The sequence below is a fragment of the Phyllobates terribilis genome, unplaced genomic scaffold, assembly GCF_046119375.1.
Source record: "Phyllobates terribilis strain yellow unplaced genomic scaffold, ASM4611937v1 Scaffold_1__5_contigs__length_1240528914, whole genome shotgun sequence".
NCBI lineage: Eukaryota > Metazoa > Chordata > Amphibia > Anura > Dendrobatidae > Phyllobates > Phyllobates terribilis.
Genome location: NW_027362761.1, coordinates 1,100,218,828 through 1,100,237,101, shown reverse-complemented (window position 1 = coordinate 1,100,237,101; position 18,274 = coordinate 1,100,218,828). Strand labels below are relative to the sequence as shown.

At 43.3% G+C, this 18,274-nt stretch overlaps 1 protein-coding gene across 4 annotated transcripts in view; it reads right to left on the bottom strand.

Annotated features, from left to right (window-relative positions):
* Positions 1–18,274, bottom strand: part of ARAP2 (ArfGAP with RhoGAP domain, ankyrin repeat and PH domain 2) — a 593,408-nt gene that overhangs the window by 567,251 nt on the left and 7,883 nt on the right. For 3 of the 4 annotated variants that reach the window (XM_073646268.1, XM_073646261.1, XM_073646254.1), the window contains exon 2: positions 7,083–7,828. In XM_073646268.1, the coding sequence (XP_073502369.1) occupies positions 7,083–7,741 (659 nt within the window). In that variant the 5' untranslated portion in view covers positions 7,742–7,828. Of the gene's footprint in view, positions 1–7,082; positions 7,829–18,274 lie in introns of those variants that run through there. The other variant, XM_073646276.1, reaches the window with a different exon arrangement.

The window sequence follows — 18,274 nt, the reverse complement described above, 5'->3', positions numbered from 1 at the left end:
GCGCTAGTCATCATACTGGGGGATACTCGCTGCACCGGGTAAATCAAAGCACACCAGCAATGTCCTTCCGGTATTTCACAACGCTGTAGTTTATTGCACTTCATAAACCACAGTTCATCGGGTCCAACTCAGTGGCACGCCGACACACATATATATATATATATATATATATATATATATATATATATATAATGTTCACGAGCCAAGTGGCAGACCGGCCCACTTGCTCCAGGTACAGCCTTCAGCAAGGTAATAACATAGCAATGTCCATATTAATGTCCATATAACACAGGGTATTACCTTTGCCGGGTTTAGCTGCTGCAGTCCATTAGGCTTGCCACCACTGTGGCTTTGCGGCTTCCCAGGTAGGGGTCTCCAGCCGTCGTTCCCTCAAAGGCCACTGACATCCACACAGGATCCAGTCTCGACCTTTCAGGCACCAGGCTTCACTCGGCCTCACTAGGCCTCACACGGTCGGTGTCCCACACACACGGGAACAGGCCTTACGCCTCTCTCACAGAACACACATGTCTCCCATCAAGCAGGGTTTATATATGCATCCCGTGCACACACACACACATACTGACAGGACCTTGCTGATGTCACAGTCATGTGATCAGACAGACATTCTGTGCGCGCAGGACCTGTGCTACGTCACAGTCATGTGACCAGTCACCTGAGGGGGAAGGTACATGGTCAGGTAAAACACATCAAGGACCATTACCATAATGCCAGCAAGTCGCTGCATTACAATACATAATAACAATGAAATTGTTGAATATAAACTGTATTTTTGCTCAGCAAAATGTACTTACAAAAAACGAAGGTTCTTAGTGTATAAATTGGCCAATTCATGTGTGCCCATCAACCGCGACAAGGTGACCTGGAATCAGCAGGTACAATTGTTTCAAAGAAAACAATAACCACTGCACTCAATTTCCATGGGCTGTATGCATGCTCACCAAAAAAAACTCTATTGCTGAACAAAAACCATGTGCAAGATCATTTAAAGTTTGCTCAAAAACATTTAGACAAGCCTGGGGAAATACTGGAATAATATAGACCAAAATTGAACTCTTTGGATGCCATAATACCCACCATGTTAAGTCACCATACCAACAGTGAGGTTTGGAGGTGGGAACTTCATGGTGTTTGGCTGTTTTTCAGCATATAGCACTGACAAACTTCAAATGATTGAAGGAAGGATCAATGGACAAATTTATTGTGATATTTTTGATAAAAATATGCTTATATCTACCAGGATGATGAGGAAAAAACAAGGGTGGACATTTCAGCAAGACAATGATCCCAAACATACAGTCCTGGAAACTCTCAATTGGTTTTAGAGAAAAAAAATAAAGCTGCTAGAATAGCCCAGCCAATCACCTGAGCTGAATCCAATGGAACATTTATGAAAGGAACTAAAGGTCAGAGTTCATAGAAGGTACCTGCAGAACCTTCAGGATGTGAAGAGTGTTTGTGTGGAAAAATGGTCCAAATAAGCAATGCATGTGACTAGTTTCTCCATAAAGGAGGTGTCTTGAAGCTGTCATCACCAATAAAGGCTTTTGTATGAAGTATTAAATAAATTTCTGTAAGCGTGTACACAACATTCTCATTGTTACGCATACTGTAACTTAATATATGGACATCTATGGTTTGATTTCTTTGCCTGATTGGATTGGATGGGTTGATACTAGTGTTGAGCCACCCCCATAGTGTTCGGGTTCGGTTCGGTTCGTCGAACAACGGGATGTTCGTGGAACTGTTAGTTGAACACCGTCGAACACCGTTAAAACTAATGGCAGGCAAACAAAAACACAGAGAAACACATAGAAAACACCTTCAAAGGTGTCCAAAAGCTGAAAAACTGCTCGGAAGACACTCTCTTTAAAAAAGCCGGCCGGCAATTCAGCAGCGGCATACACCGGTACCCGAAAATTTAGACAAGAAGGAATAGAGCATCACACATAGATTACATAGATAGAAACATGTCAGTCACATATATAATAAGTACAGTGACAGTGTTGGTTACTGTACTTGTCATTTAGTGTTAAAGGATTTATTAAAAAAAATATTAGTGTTTTCATGCACCGTCTCTTTAAAAAAGCCGGCCGGCAATTCAGCATCGGTACCCGACAATTTATTACAGAAAGAATAGAGCATCACACATAGATTAGATAGATAGAAACATGTCAGTCACATATATAAGAAGTACAGTGATAGTGTTGATTACTGTACTTGTCATTTAGTGTTAAAATAAAGGATTTATTAAAAAAAAAATTGGCGTGGGGTTCCCCGTAATTTTAGTCTCTAGCGGAGGTTAAGCAGACGGCTGGGGCAGATGTTTGAAGCCTGGGAAGGGGGTAATACCCACGGAGCTTCCCAGGCTACTAATATCAGCCCCCAGCTGAATACCTAGCCATTACTAGCTATTAAAATGGGGGACCCCAAAAAAAATGACGTGGGGTCCCCCCTATTTTAATAGCTAGCAAAGGCTAGGCAGACTGCTGGGGGCTGATATTAATAGCCAGGAAGGGTGCCATGAATATTGACCCCCTCCCAGGCTAGAAACACCAGCCGTCAGCTGCCCCAGAAATGGCGTATCAATAGGATGCGCCAATTCTGGCACTTAGCCTCGCTCTTCCCACTGCCCTGTACCGGTGGCAGTGGGGTAATAGGGCTGGGTTGATGTCAGCTTATAATGCCAGCTGACATCAAGCCCAGGTTAGTAATGGAGAGGCGTCTATAAGACACCCCCATTACTAACCGCATAGTCAAAGTTAGAAAAAAACACAAATACCCAGAATAAAGTCCTTTAATTGAAATAAAGACACAATTCTTTATTGTTCTAAATTAAACCATACTTACCGTCACGCCCATTCCAGCTGAAGCCAATGATCTCCTGCAATAAAAGTAAAATAATAAAGCAACATCATCCTTACCTTTCCATGGTTCCCACGACAGCTTCAGCTCTGCAACATTCACATGACAGGCTGGACCGCAGCAGAACGCTGCCATCCAGCTTGCCATGCCGCAGACACTGAGAAGCGCAGGCATGCTTGCGCTCCTCAGTGTCTGGCTGGGACGGCATCCAGATGAGCCGAGTTCATGTCCAATGAACTCAGCTCACCTCATGCACGTCACTGACAGCGTGGGAAAATTCTCCTGCGCATGCGGTGAGTGCAGGAGAATTTCCCCACGCTGTCAGTGACGTGCATGAGGTGAGCTCATGTCCAATGAACTCGGCTCAACTCATGCACGTCACTGACAGCGTGGGAAAATTCTCAGCGCTCAGCGCTTGAGGAGGAGAATTGTCCCATGCTGGGATGGCATTGAGATGACAGGCTGGATCACAGCTGAGCGCTGCCATCCAGCATGCCATCCTTCATACACCCTGCAGAGCGCTGGGATGGCATTGAGATGACAGGCTGGATCACAGCTGAGCGCTGCCATCCAGCTTGTCATTCTTCAGAGACCCTGCAGAGCGCTGCGCTCTGCAGTGTCTATGAAGGATGGCATGCTGGATGGCAGCGCTCAGCTGTGATCCAGCCTGTCATCTCAATGCCTTCCCAGCGGGGGAAAATTCTCCTTCTCAAGCACTGAGCACTGAGAATTTTCCCATGCTCTCAGTGACGTGCATGAGGTGAGCTGAGTTCATTGGACATGAGCTCACCTCATGCACGTCACTGACAGCGTGGGAAAATTCTCCTGCACTCACCGCATGCACAGGAGAATTTTCCCACGCTGTCAGTGACGTGCATGACATGAGGTGAGCTGAGTTCATTGGACATGACCTCGGCTCATCTTTATGCCGTCACAGCCAGACTCTAAGGAGCACAAGCATGCCTGCGCTTCTCAGTCTCTGTGGCATGGCAACCTGGATGGCAGCGCTCTGCTGCGGTCCAGCCTGTCATGTGAATGTAGCAGAGCTGAAGCTGTCGTGGGAACCATGGAAAGGTAAGGATGATGTTGCTTTATTATTTTAATTTTATTGCAGGAGATCATTGGCTTCAGCTGGAATGGGCCTGATGGTAAGTATGGTTTAATTTAAAACAATAAAGAATTGTGTCTTTATTTCAATAAAAGGACTTTATTCTGGGTGTTTGTGTTTTTTTTTTTAACTTTGACTATGCGGTTAGTAATGGGGGTGTCTTATAGACGCCTCCCCATTACTAACCTGGGCTTCATGTCAGCTGGCATTATAAGCTGACATCAATCCCAGCCCTATTACCCCACTGCCACCGCTACAGGGCAGTGGGAAGAGAGAGGCTAAGTGCCAGAATTGGCGCATCCTATGGATGGGCCTTTTCTGTGGCAGCTGACGGCTGGTGTTTCTAGCATGGGAGGGGACCAATATTCATGGCACCCTTCCAGGGCTATTAATATCAGCCCCCAGCTGTCTGCCTAGCCTTTGCTAACTATTAAAATAGGGGGACCCCATGTCATTTTTTTGGGGGTCCCCCATTTTAATAGCTAGCAAAGGCTAGTTATTCAGCTGGGGGCTGATATTAGTAGCCTGGGAAGCTCCGTGGGTATTACCCCCTTCCCAGGCATTAAACATCTGCCCCAGCCATCTGCTTAACCTCCGCTAGAGACTAAAATTACGGGGAACCCCATTTTAATAAATCCTTTATTTTAACACTAAATGACAAGTACAGTAATCAACACTATCACTGTACTTCTTATATATGTGACTGACATGTTTCTATCTATCTAATCTATGTGTGATGCTCTATTCTTTCTGTTATAAATTGGCGGGTACCGATGCTGAATTTCCGGTCGGCTTTTTTAAAGAGACGGTGCATGAAAACACTAATATTTTTTTTAATAAATCCTTTAACACTAAATGACAAGTACAGTAACCAACACTGTCACTGTACTTATTATATATGTGACTGACATGTTTTTATCTATCTAATCTATGTGTGATGCTCTATTCTCTCTGTTCTAACTTGTCGGGTACTGGTGTATGCTGCTGATGAATTGCCGGCTTTTCATGTTTCACTGTGAGCACTGTTCCCATCGATTTGGGCAACCACTGTAATGCCACAACCAACATGGCTGTGACATTACAGTGAGTGGCAGGCAATCTCTGCATGATTGGTGCTCTAAATAGCGCCAGACATGCAGGAGACGCTTTTGGTGCACGAACAGTTATCGAACATAACCTCGAACAGCCGAATTTTTTGCAAATCGTTCGCGTTCGTCGAACGACTCGAACACCGCCCCAAACAGCTCGAATTTGAGATTGGTGAACAGTTCTAGTCGAACACCGCTCATCTCTAGTTGTTACCGGTGAGTACAAGCTCCTTTTTTAAGACAAAACTACAGGAAACACCAATAGACAAAAATGGTTTTAAATATTCAAAATTGACTCCAAAAAGATTAAAAAGACACCCATCGGGTGTATTTATAGTCAGCATTCTTTTTCACATAATATTAAATAAAGTAAAAAAAATATGGAAAGGTGAAAACAATAAAAAAGTGGAAGAAATGAAGAACAAAAAAATATATAGGAGATGTGTGGTATGGAAAGTAAAATAAGGAATAAGTTGAAAAGGAGAACATAGTGTGTTTAATTCTTTTGAATATAAAATGTGTGTATTGCATTGTTATAAAGAAAATTCAGAGAAGCCGAGGTACCAAAACCGCAGGTTCTTGATAAAAAATTTGAATTTTATTCCAAACTATATAAAACAGGAAGACAAATCAGGCAACCTTTCTGCCATAATTGGCCTTTCTCAAGCCAAAGACAATGCTGCGGTTAGGATGCCTTGGCTTCTCTGAATATTCTACGTTGTTTTTGGACCAGGTGTAAGGCCCTGCCAAGCTAAGCACAAGTTTTGTCAATGGTGCATATAAATCTACTATTGTATTGTTATGAAATAACAACAAGAAAAGATGAAATTAAAAAGTAGAAGAGAACTTTCTCTCCCAATTTAATGTCCAGTACGTGCATACTGTAAACTTGGAGCCATGTAAGAAAATACCATATTCTCTTACATTGCTCCAAGTTTATGGTACATACAGTTAACGACACATCTTGTTTTGCACAATATCTCATATGAAGGCCTTGCTGTGTACAGCAGTGCAAGCAGTTTATCTGCAGATCACCCTTCTTCTTATCCAAGAACTGGAAGTTTGTCTCTTATACAAGAAAATAGGAGATGATCTACAGTTCTCCACAGTGGCTGCTACACAGTGAATCAAGTTGAGCTGTTGAGCTCCATTCACTGTTTTTATCCAGTTACCACTGGGGTGATGACAGTTGACAAATAGCGGCGTCAGGTATCAGACCCCTACTGTTCTGATATTGTTGACATTCAAAATCTTTTAAATAGGAGCTGATCTGCAGTTCTTGGCAGCATCAACTTCAAAGTGAATGGACCGGTGCTGTTCAGCTCCTTTCACTATTTACATCCAGCTGCTCCTCAGTCTGAAAACGACTGATTTTTGGGGTTGATGATTGGACCCCACCAATCTGATAATGATGACTATAATTCTATAGTTTTGCGTGTATAGTTCCTATGTAGATCTATGAATTACTATGATAAGAGACTTTTTGTAGATTAGGTAGATTTTGAAGTGGCCTATACAATATAAAATATCAAACCATTGTGTACAATATTATCATGCTTGTCTAAAGAGAGAAATCTAAATATTCATAAAAATATTCATAAAAATACCCTGTTATTCCATTTTTGTAATTGTTTTTGGAAAATCAATAAAAAGTTACAAGATTAAAAAAAAGATTAATAAAAATGGTTCTTTAGGCACCAATGATTAATGTAAATATAAAAGTCAGTACAAGTAGCATTTATATTTACTATTTGTTTCAACCAAAATGAAGATTTTTATGGTACCATGATGAATGAAATTGGAATGTCCATCCATATAATGGATGTTGTTCATTGTCGATGAAGAACAGCAATAACCTAAAAAATTATCTAAAATTACCCTAAAATCATCTCTGTACCAACCAACATTAGATTGTATTTCTGTATCTTAAAGACATAGATAACTAGTTTCTTATCTACATTTTTACATGAAGATTACTACTACTAAAGCATAATACTTACAAATTGTAAGATGTGTTGGTGGCAGAAGCTGGTAAATCGGGGACAGGTCTATTCCTTAATATGAATGATCTTGTAGGACCTGTTATTTTTGTCTTCACATTTTCTAAATTCATTTCTTTATATAATTCATTTTCAGTCATAGGTCCTTGAAATTCAAAAAAGTTTTCAGAATCCAATTCCTTATCACTACTTTCTCCAAAGGATTCAGGCGATGATTCTGGGGATTTTTCTTGGGCACTGTGTTCTAAAAGCTCAGAAACCTCATTATCATTGCTGGGCATCCCACAATCAATGGATGTAGTTGTACAATATTCCACTAGATTATTGAATTCAGAATTCATAGCAATCGCCTCGTTACCAGGTATTGTTCTGTTTCTGTCATCAACTGATGAGATGTCATTGTTGACCTTTTGTTTTTCAGCATTTGAATGTTCAAGGTCTCCATAACCCTTCTCCAATTCTTCCTGTATCTTCCTGAGAATTCTCTTCCTGTGTCCTGTAAGTGATACTCCCATTTCCTGTAACGTTTCATGATTTAATTGTGCACAGTCTGAAACTGTCCTATAGCCTAATATCCCGAATAGCTTATGATAAATTTCCAAATGAATATCAGTTAGCATTTGGTCAACAGGATACCTGTTTTTATTGTCGGAGGCCATTCTGTAATCCTGATATTAGCATGTACATAACTTGAAGATGACTGTGGTTAAACAAATTCTGAGACCTTTCGTGTAAGACATCAGTACCTAAAAAAGGACAGTAAATTATTATATTTGGTTTCTAACAATTCAACCATAAAAAACAGTGAAAAGCAAAACTAGGAACAAAGGATTAGTAAAAAAAAAAAAACTATAGAAAATGTCATGTTGGTATTTGTTAAAACTCAGGAAAAAGTGACACTGCCATTTTCTACAGTTGGGAAGAATTATATCTTCACACACAAAACATCATGATGGGCTCAATTAACATTGTTGCCTTGCAGTTATGGAGTCCTGGGGTCAATACAGACCCACAACTTCATCTGCAATAAGTTTCTATGTTTTTCCTCTGTTTTAGTGGGTTTCCTACAGGTATCCTGATTTCTTTCAAGTACTGTTGTGTTGTTTGCTTTCCTATACAATGACTCTATAGCAAAGAGCACTTGAGTGAAAATAAAAATTCAAGAAATCAGGCTGCCACTAGATGCATTTGTTTTATTGTCAGGAAGGGATAAAACATATGTATAATGCTCACCTTTTACCGGCCTTCATCTGCCTCTGCTTAGCTTCCTCCAGCTCCTTCCACTCTTCAGAGCTCTTTAATGTCTCTGGCATTGACGGGGCCTCATAACTTCAGTTAAGCCTCATGGCATCATGATGTGGTGGGGCAACACAAGTCATGAAGTTCCAGGACAACACAAACCATAACTTTGAATGACTAAGCCTCACGCAAAGTCATGACATTGTGAGGCCTCGTCAGCTTCTGGATGCACCAAAGAGTCCTTAAGTGTGACCAGAACCAGATGCAGCTGTGGAACAGATGGGAGCTCGTGGGAGGTGAGTATATATATTTTTTAATCATATATTTATTATGCTTTTGGGTCTGGAGAGACCTTTGAGCATAATATATGTCTTTAAATGGCAAATTAGATTTTCATCTAATAAATTCAATGCAAACTGAATTTTCCTAGCATTAGAATTTAAGCAGATTTTCTCATCTCTAAGAGACCCAAGCCATACCTTTCTTGAAACCTCATACCTTACACTTACAGATTTTTCTGGTCTGATGTCATATGAATGTAATGTATTCCACACAATTTACTTTTATTCAATGAAGTCTTCACTACTGAAAAGTGCAGATGACTATGCTTTTCAGTAGAGCTGAAAAAAGAATTCTGGCACATACCTCGCAAATACATGTCAAAAGGACAATCTTTTGGCATACTTCAGGTAAATTGGGCCTGTAGATATGTTTACTGTTTCATTCCCGATACATAGGGCAATTGTACTTTACTTATGCAGCCTAACTGCAAAATGAGAATGGTTGGCAGTGGTGAAATAGATTTAGGGCTACAAAATGATTTCTTTCATAGTTTGTTAAGCCACTGCTTTGGTACTAAAGAGATGGCACAACAAAATTTAATCCATTGGTACACAGCTACTGTAGCTTGATATGAGAAATAATAGGCTAGTTTTGGCAAGCAATGTCTGTTTCAATAACTTATAAGAACTTACTTACAGTATGTAATGGTGATGAGTTGTATTTCTAACCGTATATAATCCTAAATATCAAAAGAAACCTGATACATAGAAAATATCTGCACCATAAACAGAATGTCAAAAAGACAGAGGAGCTGAGAAGATTGATATATAGGTTTGTGGGAAACGATTCAGTATATCTTGTATTTTATTCACTGAAACTCTTGCACATTATGGATTTAGCAGCAGTAGTGAAGCTATCGGGGGGCAGAAGGGGTGGCACAGCCTGTTAAACCCTGCCGCAGAGCAGGGAGCCAGAGTCTATCGCGCTCTGTTCTGTAGTCTTCAGGTTACTTCAGACCTGCAGCCTACTGAGTGGCAATATGACACGCTGGATGTCTTGACAGAGTAAATTTGGTCTGCCCGGGCCGTGATGCTGAGTGCTGACAGGCACACCAGGATCAGGAGTTAGGTGAGAAATTTAAGCTATCTTTTATTTTAAAAGTAAGTTCTTGTAAGGGAATGTGGGGGCATCATATTGTGTGAGGATCATAAAATGGTCATTCTGTGTGGGGACTACAATCATATTGTCATACACTCATATTGTGTGGGATCTTCTGTGTCCATCCTACTGTGTAGGACATCAATGGGCACATCATACAGCATGGGGACTTCTGTGTAGACTAATGTAGGGGCCATCATACTGTGTGTTGACTACTGTGGGGCCATCATACTGTATGGTGACTACTGTGGGGCCATCATACTGTATGGTGGCTACTGTAGGGTCATCATACTATGTGGGGACTACTGTGGAGCCATCATACAGTATGGATACTACTGTGTAGACTTATGTGGGGGGGTCATCATCTTGTGTGGTGACTACTGTGGGGCCCTCATACTGTGTGGGGACTAGTGTGGGGCTATCATACACTATGTGGGGGATCATATTGTGTGTGGGTTGCTTTGGGAGTTTATACCGTGTGTAGGGCATTATATTTTGTGAGGAGCTATGTGCATATATATTTTATTTATTTATTTATTTATTTATTTCCTGGCACACTATTTCTTTTTTGTGGAGGAACTCAGGGTGTGTAATTAGTATATATTGGGGAGGTTTGGGGGCCATTATTACTATATGTAGGGGAGACTCAGGGTACAATTTACTGTATGTAAAGTGAACTCCGAGATCATTATTAAATTTAAAAAAGCACTTAAGAGGAGGCATTATTACATTATAATACAGTAAATCCTAGCCATCAGAGGGACACACTGGAGAAATTATTATTTCCTAGGGCACTTGTACTCATAGAAGACAATAATATTACATGGGGAGAAAATTTACTCTAAAAGGCTCAAAAGCTTATATAAGGCATTATTACTTTATAGGGGGCACGAAGTGGTCACTTATACTTCTAAGAAACTCACAGAGTGTATTCATATTTTCTTGGAGGCAATTGTACTATCTAGAGGGTACAAAGGAGACATTTTACTATGTAAGAGGCTCAGTGATGAGCATTATTACTATTTTGAACACTAAGAGGAGCTCTGTTACTGCACCTTTGCCACACAGCAAGTGCAGTAATGGGGAGAAAGACGGCAGCAGCAGCTCAGCATTGGGGTGACTGCTGGATGAGGAGATGAGAAGTTTTTGCAGGTTAGGAATAGATTTGGAGGGTGCTGAAAATTTGAGTAGTCAAATGTCTCTTGTTATAAACTCTGCATATGAGTTGTGGCTGGAAAAAAAAATTATACCAGTATGGGCCAGATGAAAAAAACGAGAGAGTTGAAGAACTCCATCAGGAATGATGTCACCAGTAAGTCTCCATCTATAATTATACCTAAATCTCTTAATGTTCTGTAGAACTGGTACCTAACACTATATGCTCACCGTATGGCGGTTATATCGGTTTTTATTCTTGTATAGTGCCTTATTTTTAAGTAACAGCATGGTCATCTGCTGAAGTTCCCACTATATCCACTATAATTAGGTTGCTACACCATATTTGTAAATATGGTTACTTGGTAAAGTCCCCACTTGTTTTGACCCCTCCACCATGCCTGAGCTAAACCCCTAGCTATCTCTGTATACACACTTACAGGAAAGACTGTCAAAGATTAGGGAGAAGAGGGTGCGGTTGCCCCAGATCCCACACTCACAGGGGCCCACCAGGAGCTAAAGCTACTTTAAATTGCATCGGGGTGCGCAGCGAGCTGATGCAGTTAAACTCTGCGGTAGAGCAGGAAGACATGATCTCCCTGCACTACCGCTTAGCCTCCACAATCTGTAGACCACAGGTCAAATTAAGCATACAGTTTACAGAAAAAAAAGGGAGATGCACAGATGAAGCGGTGGTTTGAGCGGAGCAGCATGATGATGCCAATGTGGGCTGTCTACTGGCGATCATGCATACAATGTGGGAGGGCTACTGTGAGACCTTGAATACAATGTGGGGGGTGCTACTGGGGGCCCTGTATACAGTGTGGGGAGCTACTGGAATTCTGGGGGACCTACATACAGTGTGGGGGGCTACTTGGGGCCATGCATACAATGTGGGAGGGCTACTGTGAGGTCTTGAATACAATGTGGGGGTGCTACATGGGGCCTTGTATACAGTGTGGGGAGCTACTGGAATTCTGGGGACCCTACATACAGTGTGGGGAGCTACTAGTCACCATGCATACAATGTGGGTGGGCTACTGTGGAGCCATTCATACAATGGAGGTGGCTACTGGGAGCCCTGTGTACAGTGTGGGGGAGCTAATGGGGGCCACGCATACAGTGTGAGGGACTACTGGGGGTCATCCATACAGTGTGGGGCGACTACTGGAGGCAATGCATATAGAGTTGGGGAGGATAATGGTGTTACGCACAGGCCTGGATTGACTGGCATGAGTGTGGTTAGTGATCCCACTGGACCATGAACCGAGGAGTGCCTGGAGGGGCGAGACTAAGTATCAACTTGGTCCGACCAAGGTCACACGGTGGCTCAGTCGACTCCGTGAACCAGGGAGGAACCGAGCAGAGGGACGAGGTGCTACTCCAGGTCAGACTCCGGTCACAGCTGTTGACCCACACCGGGAAATGCAGGAACAGGCTGGTTAGGCAGGCATACAGACAGGTGGGTACTGGCAGACATGGCTGGTATGCAGACAGGCGGGTAAAGGCAGGCACGGCTGGCATGCACACAGGTGGGTACTGGCAGGCACGACTGGTATGCAGACAGGTGGGTACTGGCAGGCACGGATGGTGGGCAGACAGGTGGGTACTGGCAGGCACAGCTGGTGTGCAGACAGGTGGGTACTGGCAGGTAGGAAATCAGGCAGGATAGAGACCAGTACAGACTGGGATACAGGAACAGAGCCGCAGGTGCGGTAGACAAACAGAGCAGAGCAAAACCTGCAGGTACGGTAGACAAGCAGAGCAGGGCAAAACCCGCAGGTACGGTAAACAAGCAGAGCAGAGAAAAACCCGCAGGTGCGGTAGACAAGCAGAGCAGAGCAAAACCCGCAGGTGCGGTAGACAAGCAGAGCAGAGCAAAACCCGCAGGTGCGGTAAACAAGCAGAGGAGAGCAAAACCCACAGGTGCGGTAAACAAGCAGAGCAGAGCAAAACCCACAGGTGCGGTAGACAAGCAGAGCAGAGAAAAACCCGCAGGTGCGGTAAACAAGCAGAGCAGAGCAAAACCTGCAGGTGCAGAAGACAAGCAGAGCAGAGCAAAACCCGCAGGTGCGGTAAACCAGCAGAGCAGAGCAAAACCCGTAGGTGCGGTAGACAAGCAGAGCAGAGCAAAACCCGCAGGTGCGGTAGACAAGCAGAGCAGAGCAAAATCTGCAGGTGCGGTAAACAAGCAGAGCAGAGCAAAACCCACAGGTGCGGTAGACAAGCAGAGCAGAGCAAAACCCGCAGGTGAGGTAAACAAGCAGAGCAGAGCAAGACCCGCAGGTGCAGTGGACAAGCAGAGCAGAGCAAGTACACACAAGGTACTTACAATGAAGTAGCGAGTGGACACTAAACTCACAAACAGTAGTACAGAGACAACGAGTTGGAGTTAGGTGCAGGTTCAGACACCGCAGGAAAAGGGAAGATATGAACATAGCGACAAACAATTAATGGGCTAGGACACTGTTCAGACAGGAACAAGATACAGGAACAAGCCAGGGAACTAAGCCCCCAGGGTGGCGGAAACAGACTAGAAGTCACAGATACACTTAACGGGCCTGGGTATACAGCCCCCAGGGTGGCGGAACATACTAGAAGTCAAGGATACAGGTAACAGGCCTGGGTATACAGCCCCCAGGGTGGCGGAAACAGACAAGATACAGAACAGGACCTGGCAACTCAGTTGCACAGAACACACTGAAAGAAAGTGATGCTCAGGCACCTCCTACTGTGTGGTGGGGTTTTAAGTATCCAGTGACTCACAGCAATAGGCTGGGGACGCATTAGGATTGTGCACACAGTAACTATAAGAAACAGACAGTAACCGCGCTGCCGCCCTAAGCAATCAGACAAGAGACATGCACACAGCAGGTACTGGAGCATGGTGTGCAGCCTGGACTGATAGGTAAGATGGCGGTCTTGCATGGTGGGAGATGGTAAGCCATGCCAGCACGCCGCCAGGGATGTTACAACTGGGGGGCATGCATAAAGTGCGGGGGACAAATGTAATACTGGGGGCCATGCATACAGTGTGGGGGACTTCTGGGAGCCATCCGTACAGTGTGGGGGGACTACTTGACTATAGGGGGCAAAACATGCAGTGTGAGGGGACTACTGAGAGCCATGCATACAAGGTAGTGGGACTACTGGGGGTCATACATACAGTGTGTGGGGACTATTGGGGCCAAGCATACAGTGTTGAGTGACTATTGGAGGCTACTATTTCACAGTATTAGGGCACTACTGGTGGCCTTAATACAGTGGGGGTACTACTGGGGATCATGCATACAATGTGGGGGCTATTGGTGGCCATGCGCAAAATGTCAGGGGCTACTGTTGGGCCATGCATACAATGTGGGAGGGCTACTGTGAGGCCAAGCATACAGTGTGGGGGAGGCTACTAGGGGCTTTGCATACAGTATATGAGTTGCTGAAATACTGGGGGCCATGCATACAGTGTGAGGTGGCTACTGGGGGCCATGCATACAGTGTGGGGTTGCTACTAGGAGTTCAGAAAAAAACAGATAAAAGAGTTACAAACTCTCCATCAGAATAAGCTCTGTATGAATATTTCCACTAAGATGTTTAATATTAAATTTTATTGTGTTACTGGGATGAAACAAGGCAATATGCTATTTTGATAAGGGCAAATTGCAGTGATGTAATATCCTACAATGGCTCCACCTTCATTCATGCTAGTTACACATGAAGCAAGTGTACAATAGTCTAATATACAAAGCTTTACATTCACATTAAAAAACAATTTTTATGTCTAAAAGGGGTATTCTTATGTTCTTAAATTGCTTTAGTTAGTTAGACAGCATGGAAATAATGTAGTTTGCTATTGAATTACTTTTTTCTAATTGCTTTCATTCTACTGTTCTGAGAGCTTATATATTATATTGTGTACAGTTTGTTGACAAGGAGATCGGCCATCAGAGCCTAGCCGAGAATGTGTAATAGTTACATTACAATAGAGAAATTAACTCCTAAGATCAGGTTTGTACGTAGACATCATGGGGCCTCAAAGCAAAAGTCCTAATTGGGCACCCCCACACTACAAAAATAATATTTGGCCTGGTCACAGAAGAGAATATCCCACAAGTCTGAAGCCCTTACAAAGTAATTTTGATCCTATTGAATCCCCTTAGTGTTCCTATGCACTAAAATACCCCTTTCATGGCCCTCATAGAGTATGATGCCAGCAAAAGTGCCCCCAAACACAAAATGATAGCCCACAGTGAATTTCTCCACAGTACTGTCCACACGCACAGTATCATGACCCTACAGTACACCCCTTACAAATATCCTAACAGTGTCCCCAACACAGTATAATGCCCCCACAATCCTCCACACACAGTATGATGGCCCCAACACATAATTTGATAACCCTCCATACAGTATAATGATCCTACATGCAGTATAACGGACCTCCATACAGTATAATGAACCTCCATACAGTATAATGGCCCCCCACACACCTCTACACAGTATGATTGCCTCCACACAACCTTCCAAACAGTATGAAGTCCCAACAATTCTCCACATGATACCATGGACCCCAAACAACTCTCCACAGTGTATAATGCCCCCACTAGCCCTCCAAACAGTATAATGACCCCACATATAGCCTTCCAGACGTATCACCCTCCAAATAGTATAATAGCTCCCTTATAGTCCTCCAAATAGTATAATGGCCCCCACATAACCCTCCAAATAGTAAAATTGCACCCACATAGCCATCCCCATAGCCCACCATGCAAATAAGTCAGAGTTCAGAAGCACAAGGAGAATGATGGAGGAGGGAGCTGACGGCTCCCTGTTTCATTATTGCTTTTTTTCCTGGATACAGATACAGTTCAGAGTATGATGCCGGGCAGCCAACTCATGGGCCCTATAGATAGATGGTCTGCCTCTATTAGTGGTAAGCCATTTCCTATAATCAGAGTCAGCTCTCTCAAGTCTATTTATTTCTATACAGCAGTTAGCAGCTCACCTCCTGATCGAGCTGCTTCTATTAGTCCTGAATAATCACAATCTCTGTACCGCCAGCATTAGCAGTTTTCAGAACAGTTCTCTTAACCACAGCCTACACTTTCTTGAGCCATGTGCTTGTTCAATGCTACTGTTATCTCTATGTGCAATTATAGTGATAACAGTGTAGATTTCAGAACGATAAAAGAATCAGAAAGAAACTGAACAGAATGGTACCTCAAGGAGGGACAACCCCAGCAACAAAGAAGTAAGGAGACTGCAGAGCTCTGAGCTACTCAAGTGACAACTTGAGAATACCCCTATATAATGCTGACATAAATTTTTATTGCAGAATTGCTCAGTCAAATTATATTTCTCCTTCATCCCACACTTAGTAAATTAAATTACAACTCAGAAGCATTGTCACATAGAGCACCACAGATTATAAAGTTATACATATAGTAAAATATAGGCTTCTCTCTGGAAAAAAATACATGTTTTACAGATACATACATATATTTCTCAAGATACTGTGAGCAGCCTATAAGTTTAAAAAACATATACAGTACATGTATAAAGTACAGTACTTAGGTCAGGAAAATAAGGACTACTTGGAGGCAGGGAATCTCTGGATTGCTATGATCTGATAACTTAGAAGGAAACATGGCCAAGATGAAATTTCTGCAGGTGGGTGGCTGTAGTCCAACTGCGTGAACCAAACATAATCCATACAGTGTAGCCAACAGTATGTATTCATGGCCAGGCAAAGTCTATTCAACATGATAGACAAACAAAAGTTCAGGGAAGACAGAAGACTGAAATCAGGATGAAGGTCACATTCCAGAACAACAACAGAAATCCAAAAACAATAGAAAATGTCTTAGTCATCAGCATTATATGGCCCATAAGTCTCCTGCGCCAACTTAACACCACTGCTCGGTACTCGCCCGAGCAGCTCAGTACTCGAGATGCTCGGGTGGGAGCTCGGGTCCCCGTCCAGCATGTTTGGCGCTATTTAGAGCACCAATCATGCAGGGATTGTCTGCAACTCACTGTAATGTCACAGCCATGGTGGTTGTGGCATTACAGTGATTGCCCAAATTGATGGGAACAGTGCTCACAGTGAAACATGAAAAGCCGGCAATTCATCAGCAGCATACATCAGTACCCGACAATTTAGAGCAGAAAGAATAGAGCATCACACATAGATTAGATAGATAGAAACATGTGAGTCACATATATAATAAGTACAGTGACAGTGTTGGTTACTGTACTTGTCATTTAGTGTTAAAATAAAGGATTTATTTTTAAAAAAATTGGCATGGGGTTCCCCGTAATTTTAGTCTCTAGCGGAGGTTAAGCAGACGGCTGGGGCAGATGTTTGAAGCCTGGGAAGGAGGTAATACCCACGGAGCTTCCCAGGCTACTAATATCAGCCCCCAGCTGAATACCTAGCCTTTACTAGCTATTAAAATGGGGGACCCAAAAAAAAATGACGTGGGGTCCCCCCTATTTTAATAGCTAGCAAATGCTTGCAGACAGCTGGGGGCTGATATTAATAGCCCAGGAAGGGTGACATGAATATTGGCCCCCTCCCAGGCTAGAAACACCAGCCGTCAGCCGCCCCAGAAATGGCGCATCCATAGGATGCGCCAATTCTGGCACTTAGCCTCGCTCTTCCCACTACCCTGTAGCGGTGGCAGTGGGGTAATAGGGCTGGGGTTGATGTCAGCTTATAATGCCAGCTGACATCAAGCCCGGGTTAGTAATGGAGAGGCGTCTATGAGATGCCCCCATTACTAACCCCATAGTGAAAGTTAAAAAAAAACACAAACACCCAGAATAAAGTCCTTTAATTGAAATAAAGACACAATTCTTTAATGTTCTAAATTAAACTCTACTTGCCATCACGCCCATTCCAGCTGAAGCCAATGTCTTCGGCAATAAAAGTAAAATAATTAACCAACCTCATCCTTACCTTTCCATGGTTCCCAGGACGGCTTCAGCTCTGCTATATTGACATGACAGGCTGGATCGCAGCAGAAAGCTGCCATTCAGCTTGCCATGCCACAGACACTGAGAAGCGCAGGCATGCTTGCGCTCCTCAGTGTCTCGCTGTGACGGCATCCAGATGAGCCAAGTTCATGTCCAATGAACTCAGCTCACCTCATGCACGTCACTGACAGCGTGGGAGAATTCTCCTGTGCATGCGGTGTCGGCAAATGACATCACCACTTGAGCAGGAGAATTTTCTCACGCTGGGACGGCATTGAGATGGCAGGCTGGATGGTAGCAGAACGATGCCATCCAGCATGCCATCCTTCAGAGACACTACATAGCGCAGGCATGCTTGCGCTCTGCAGTGTCTTTGAAGGATGACA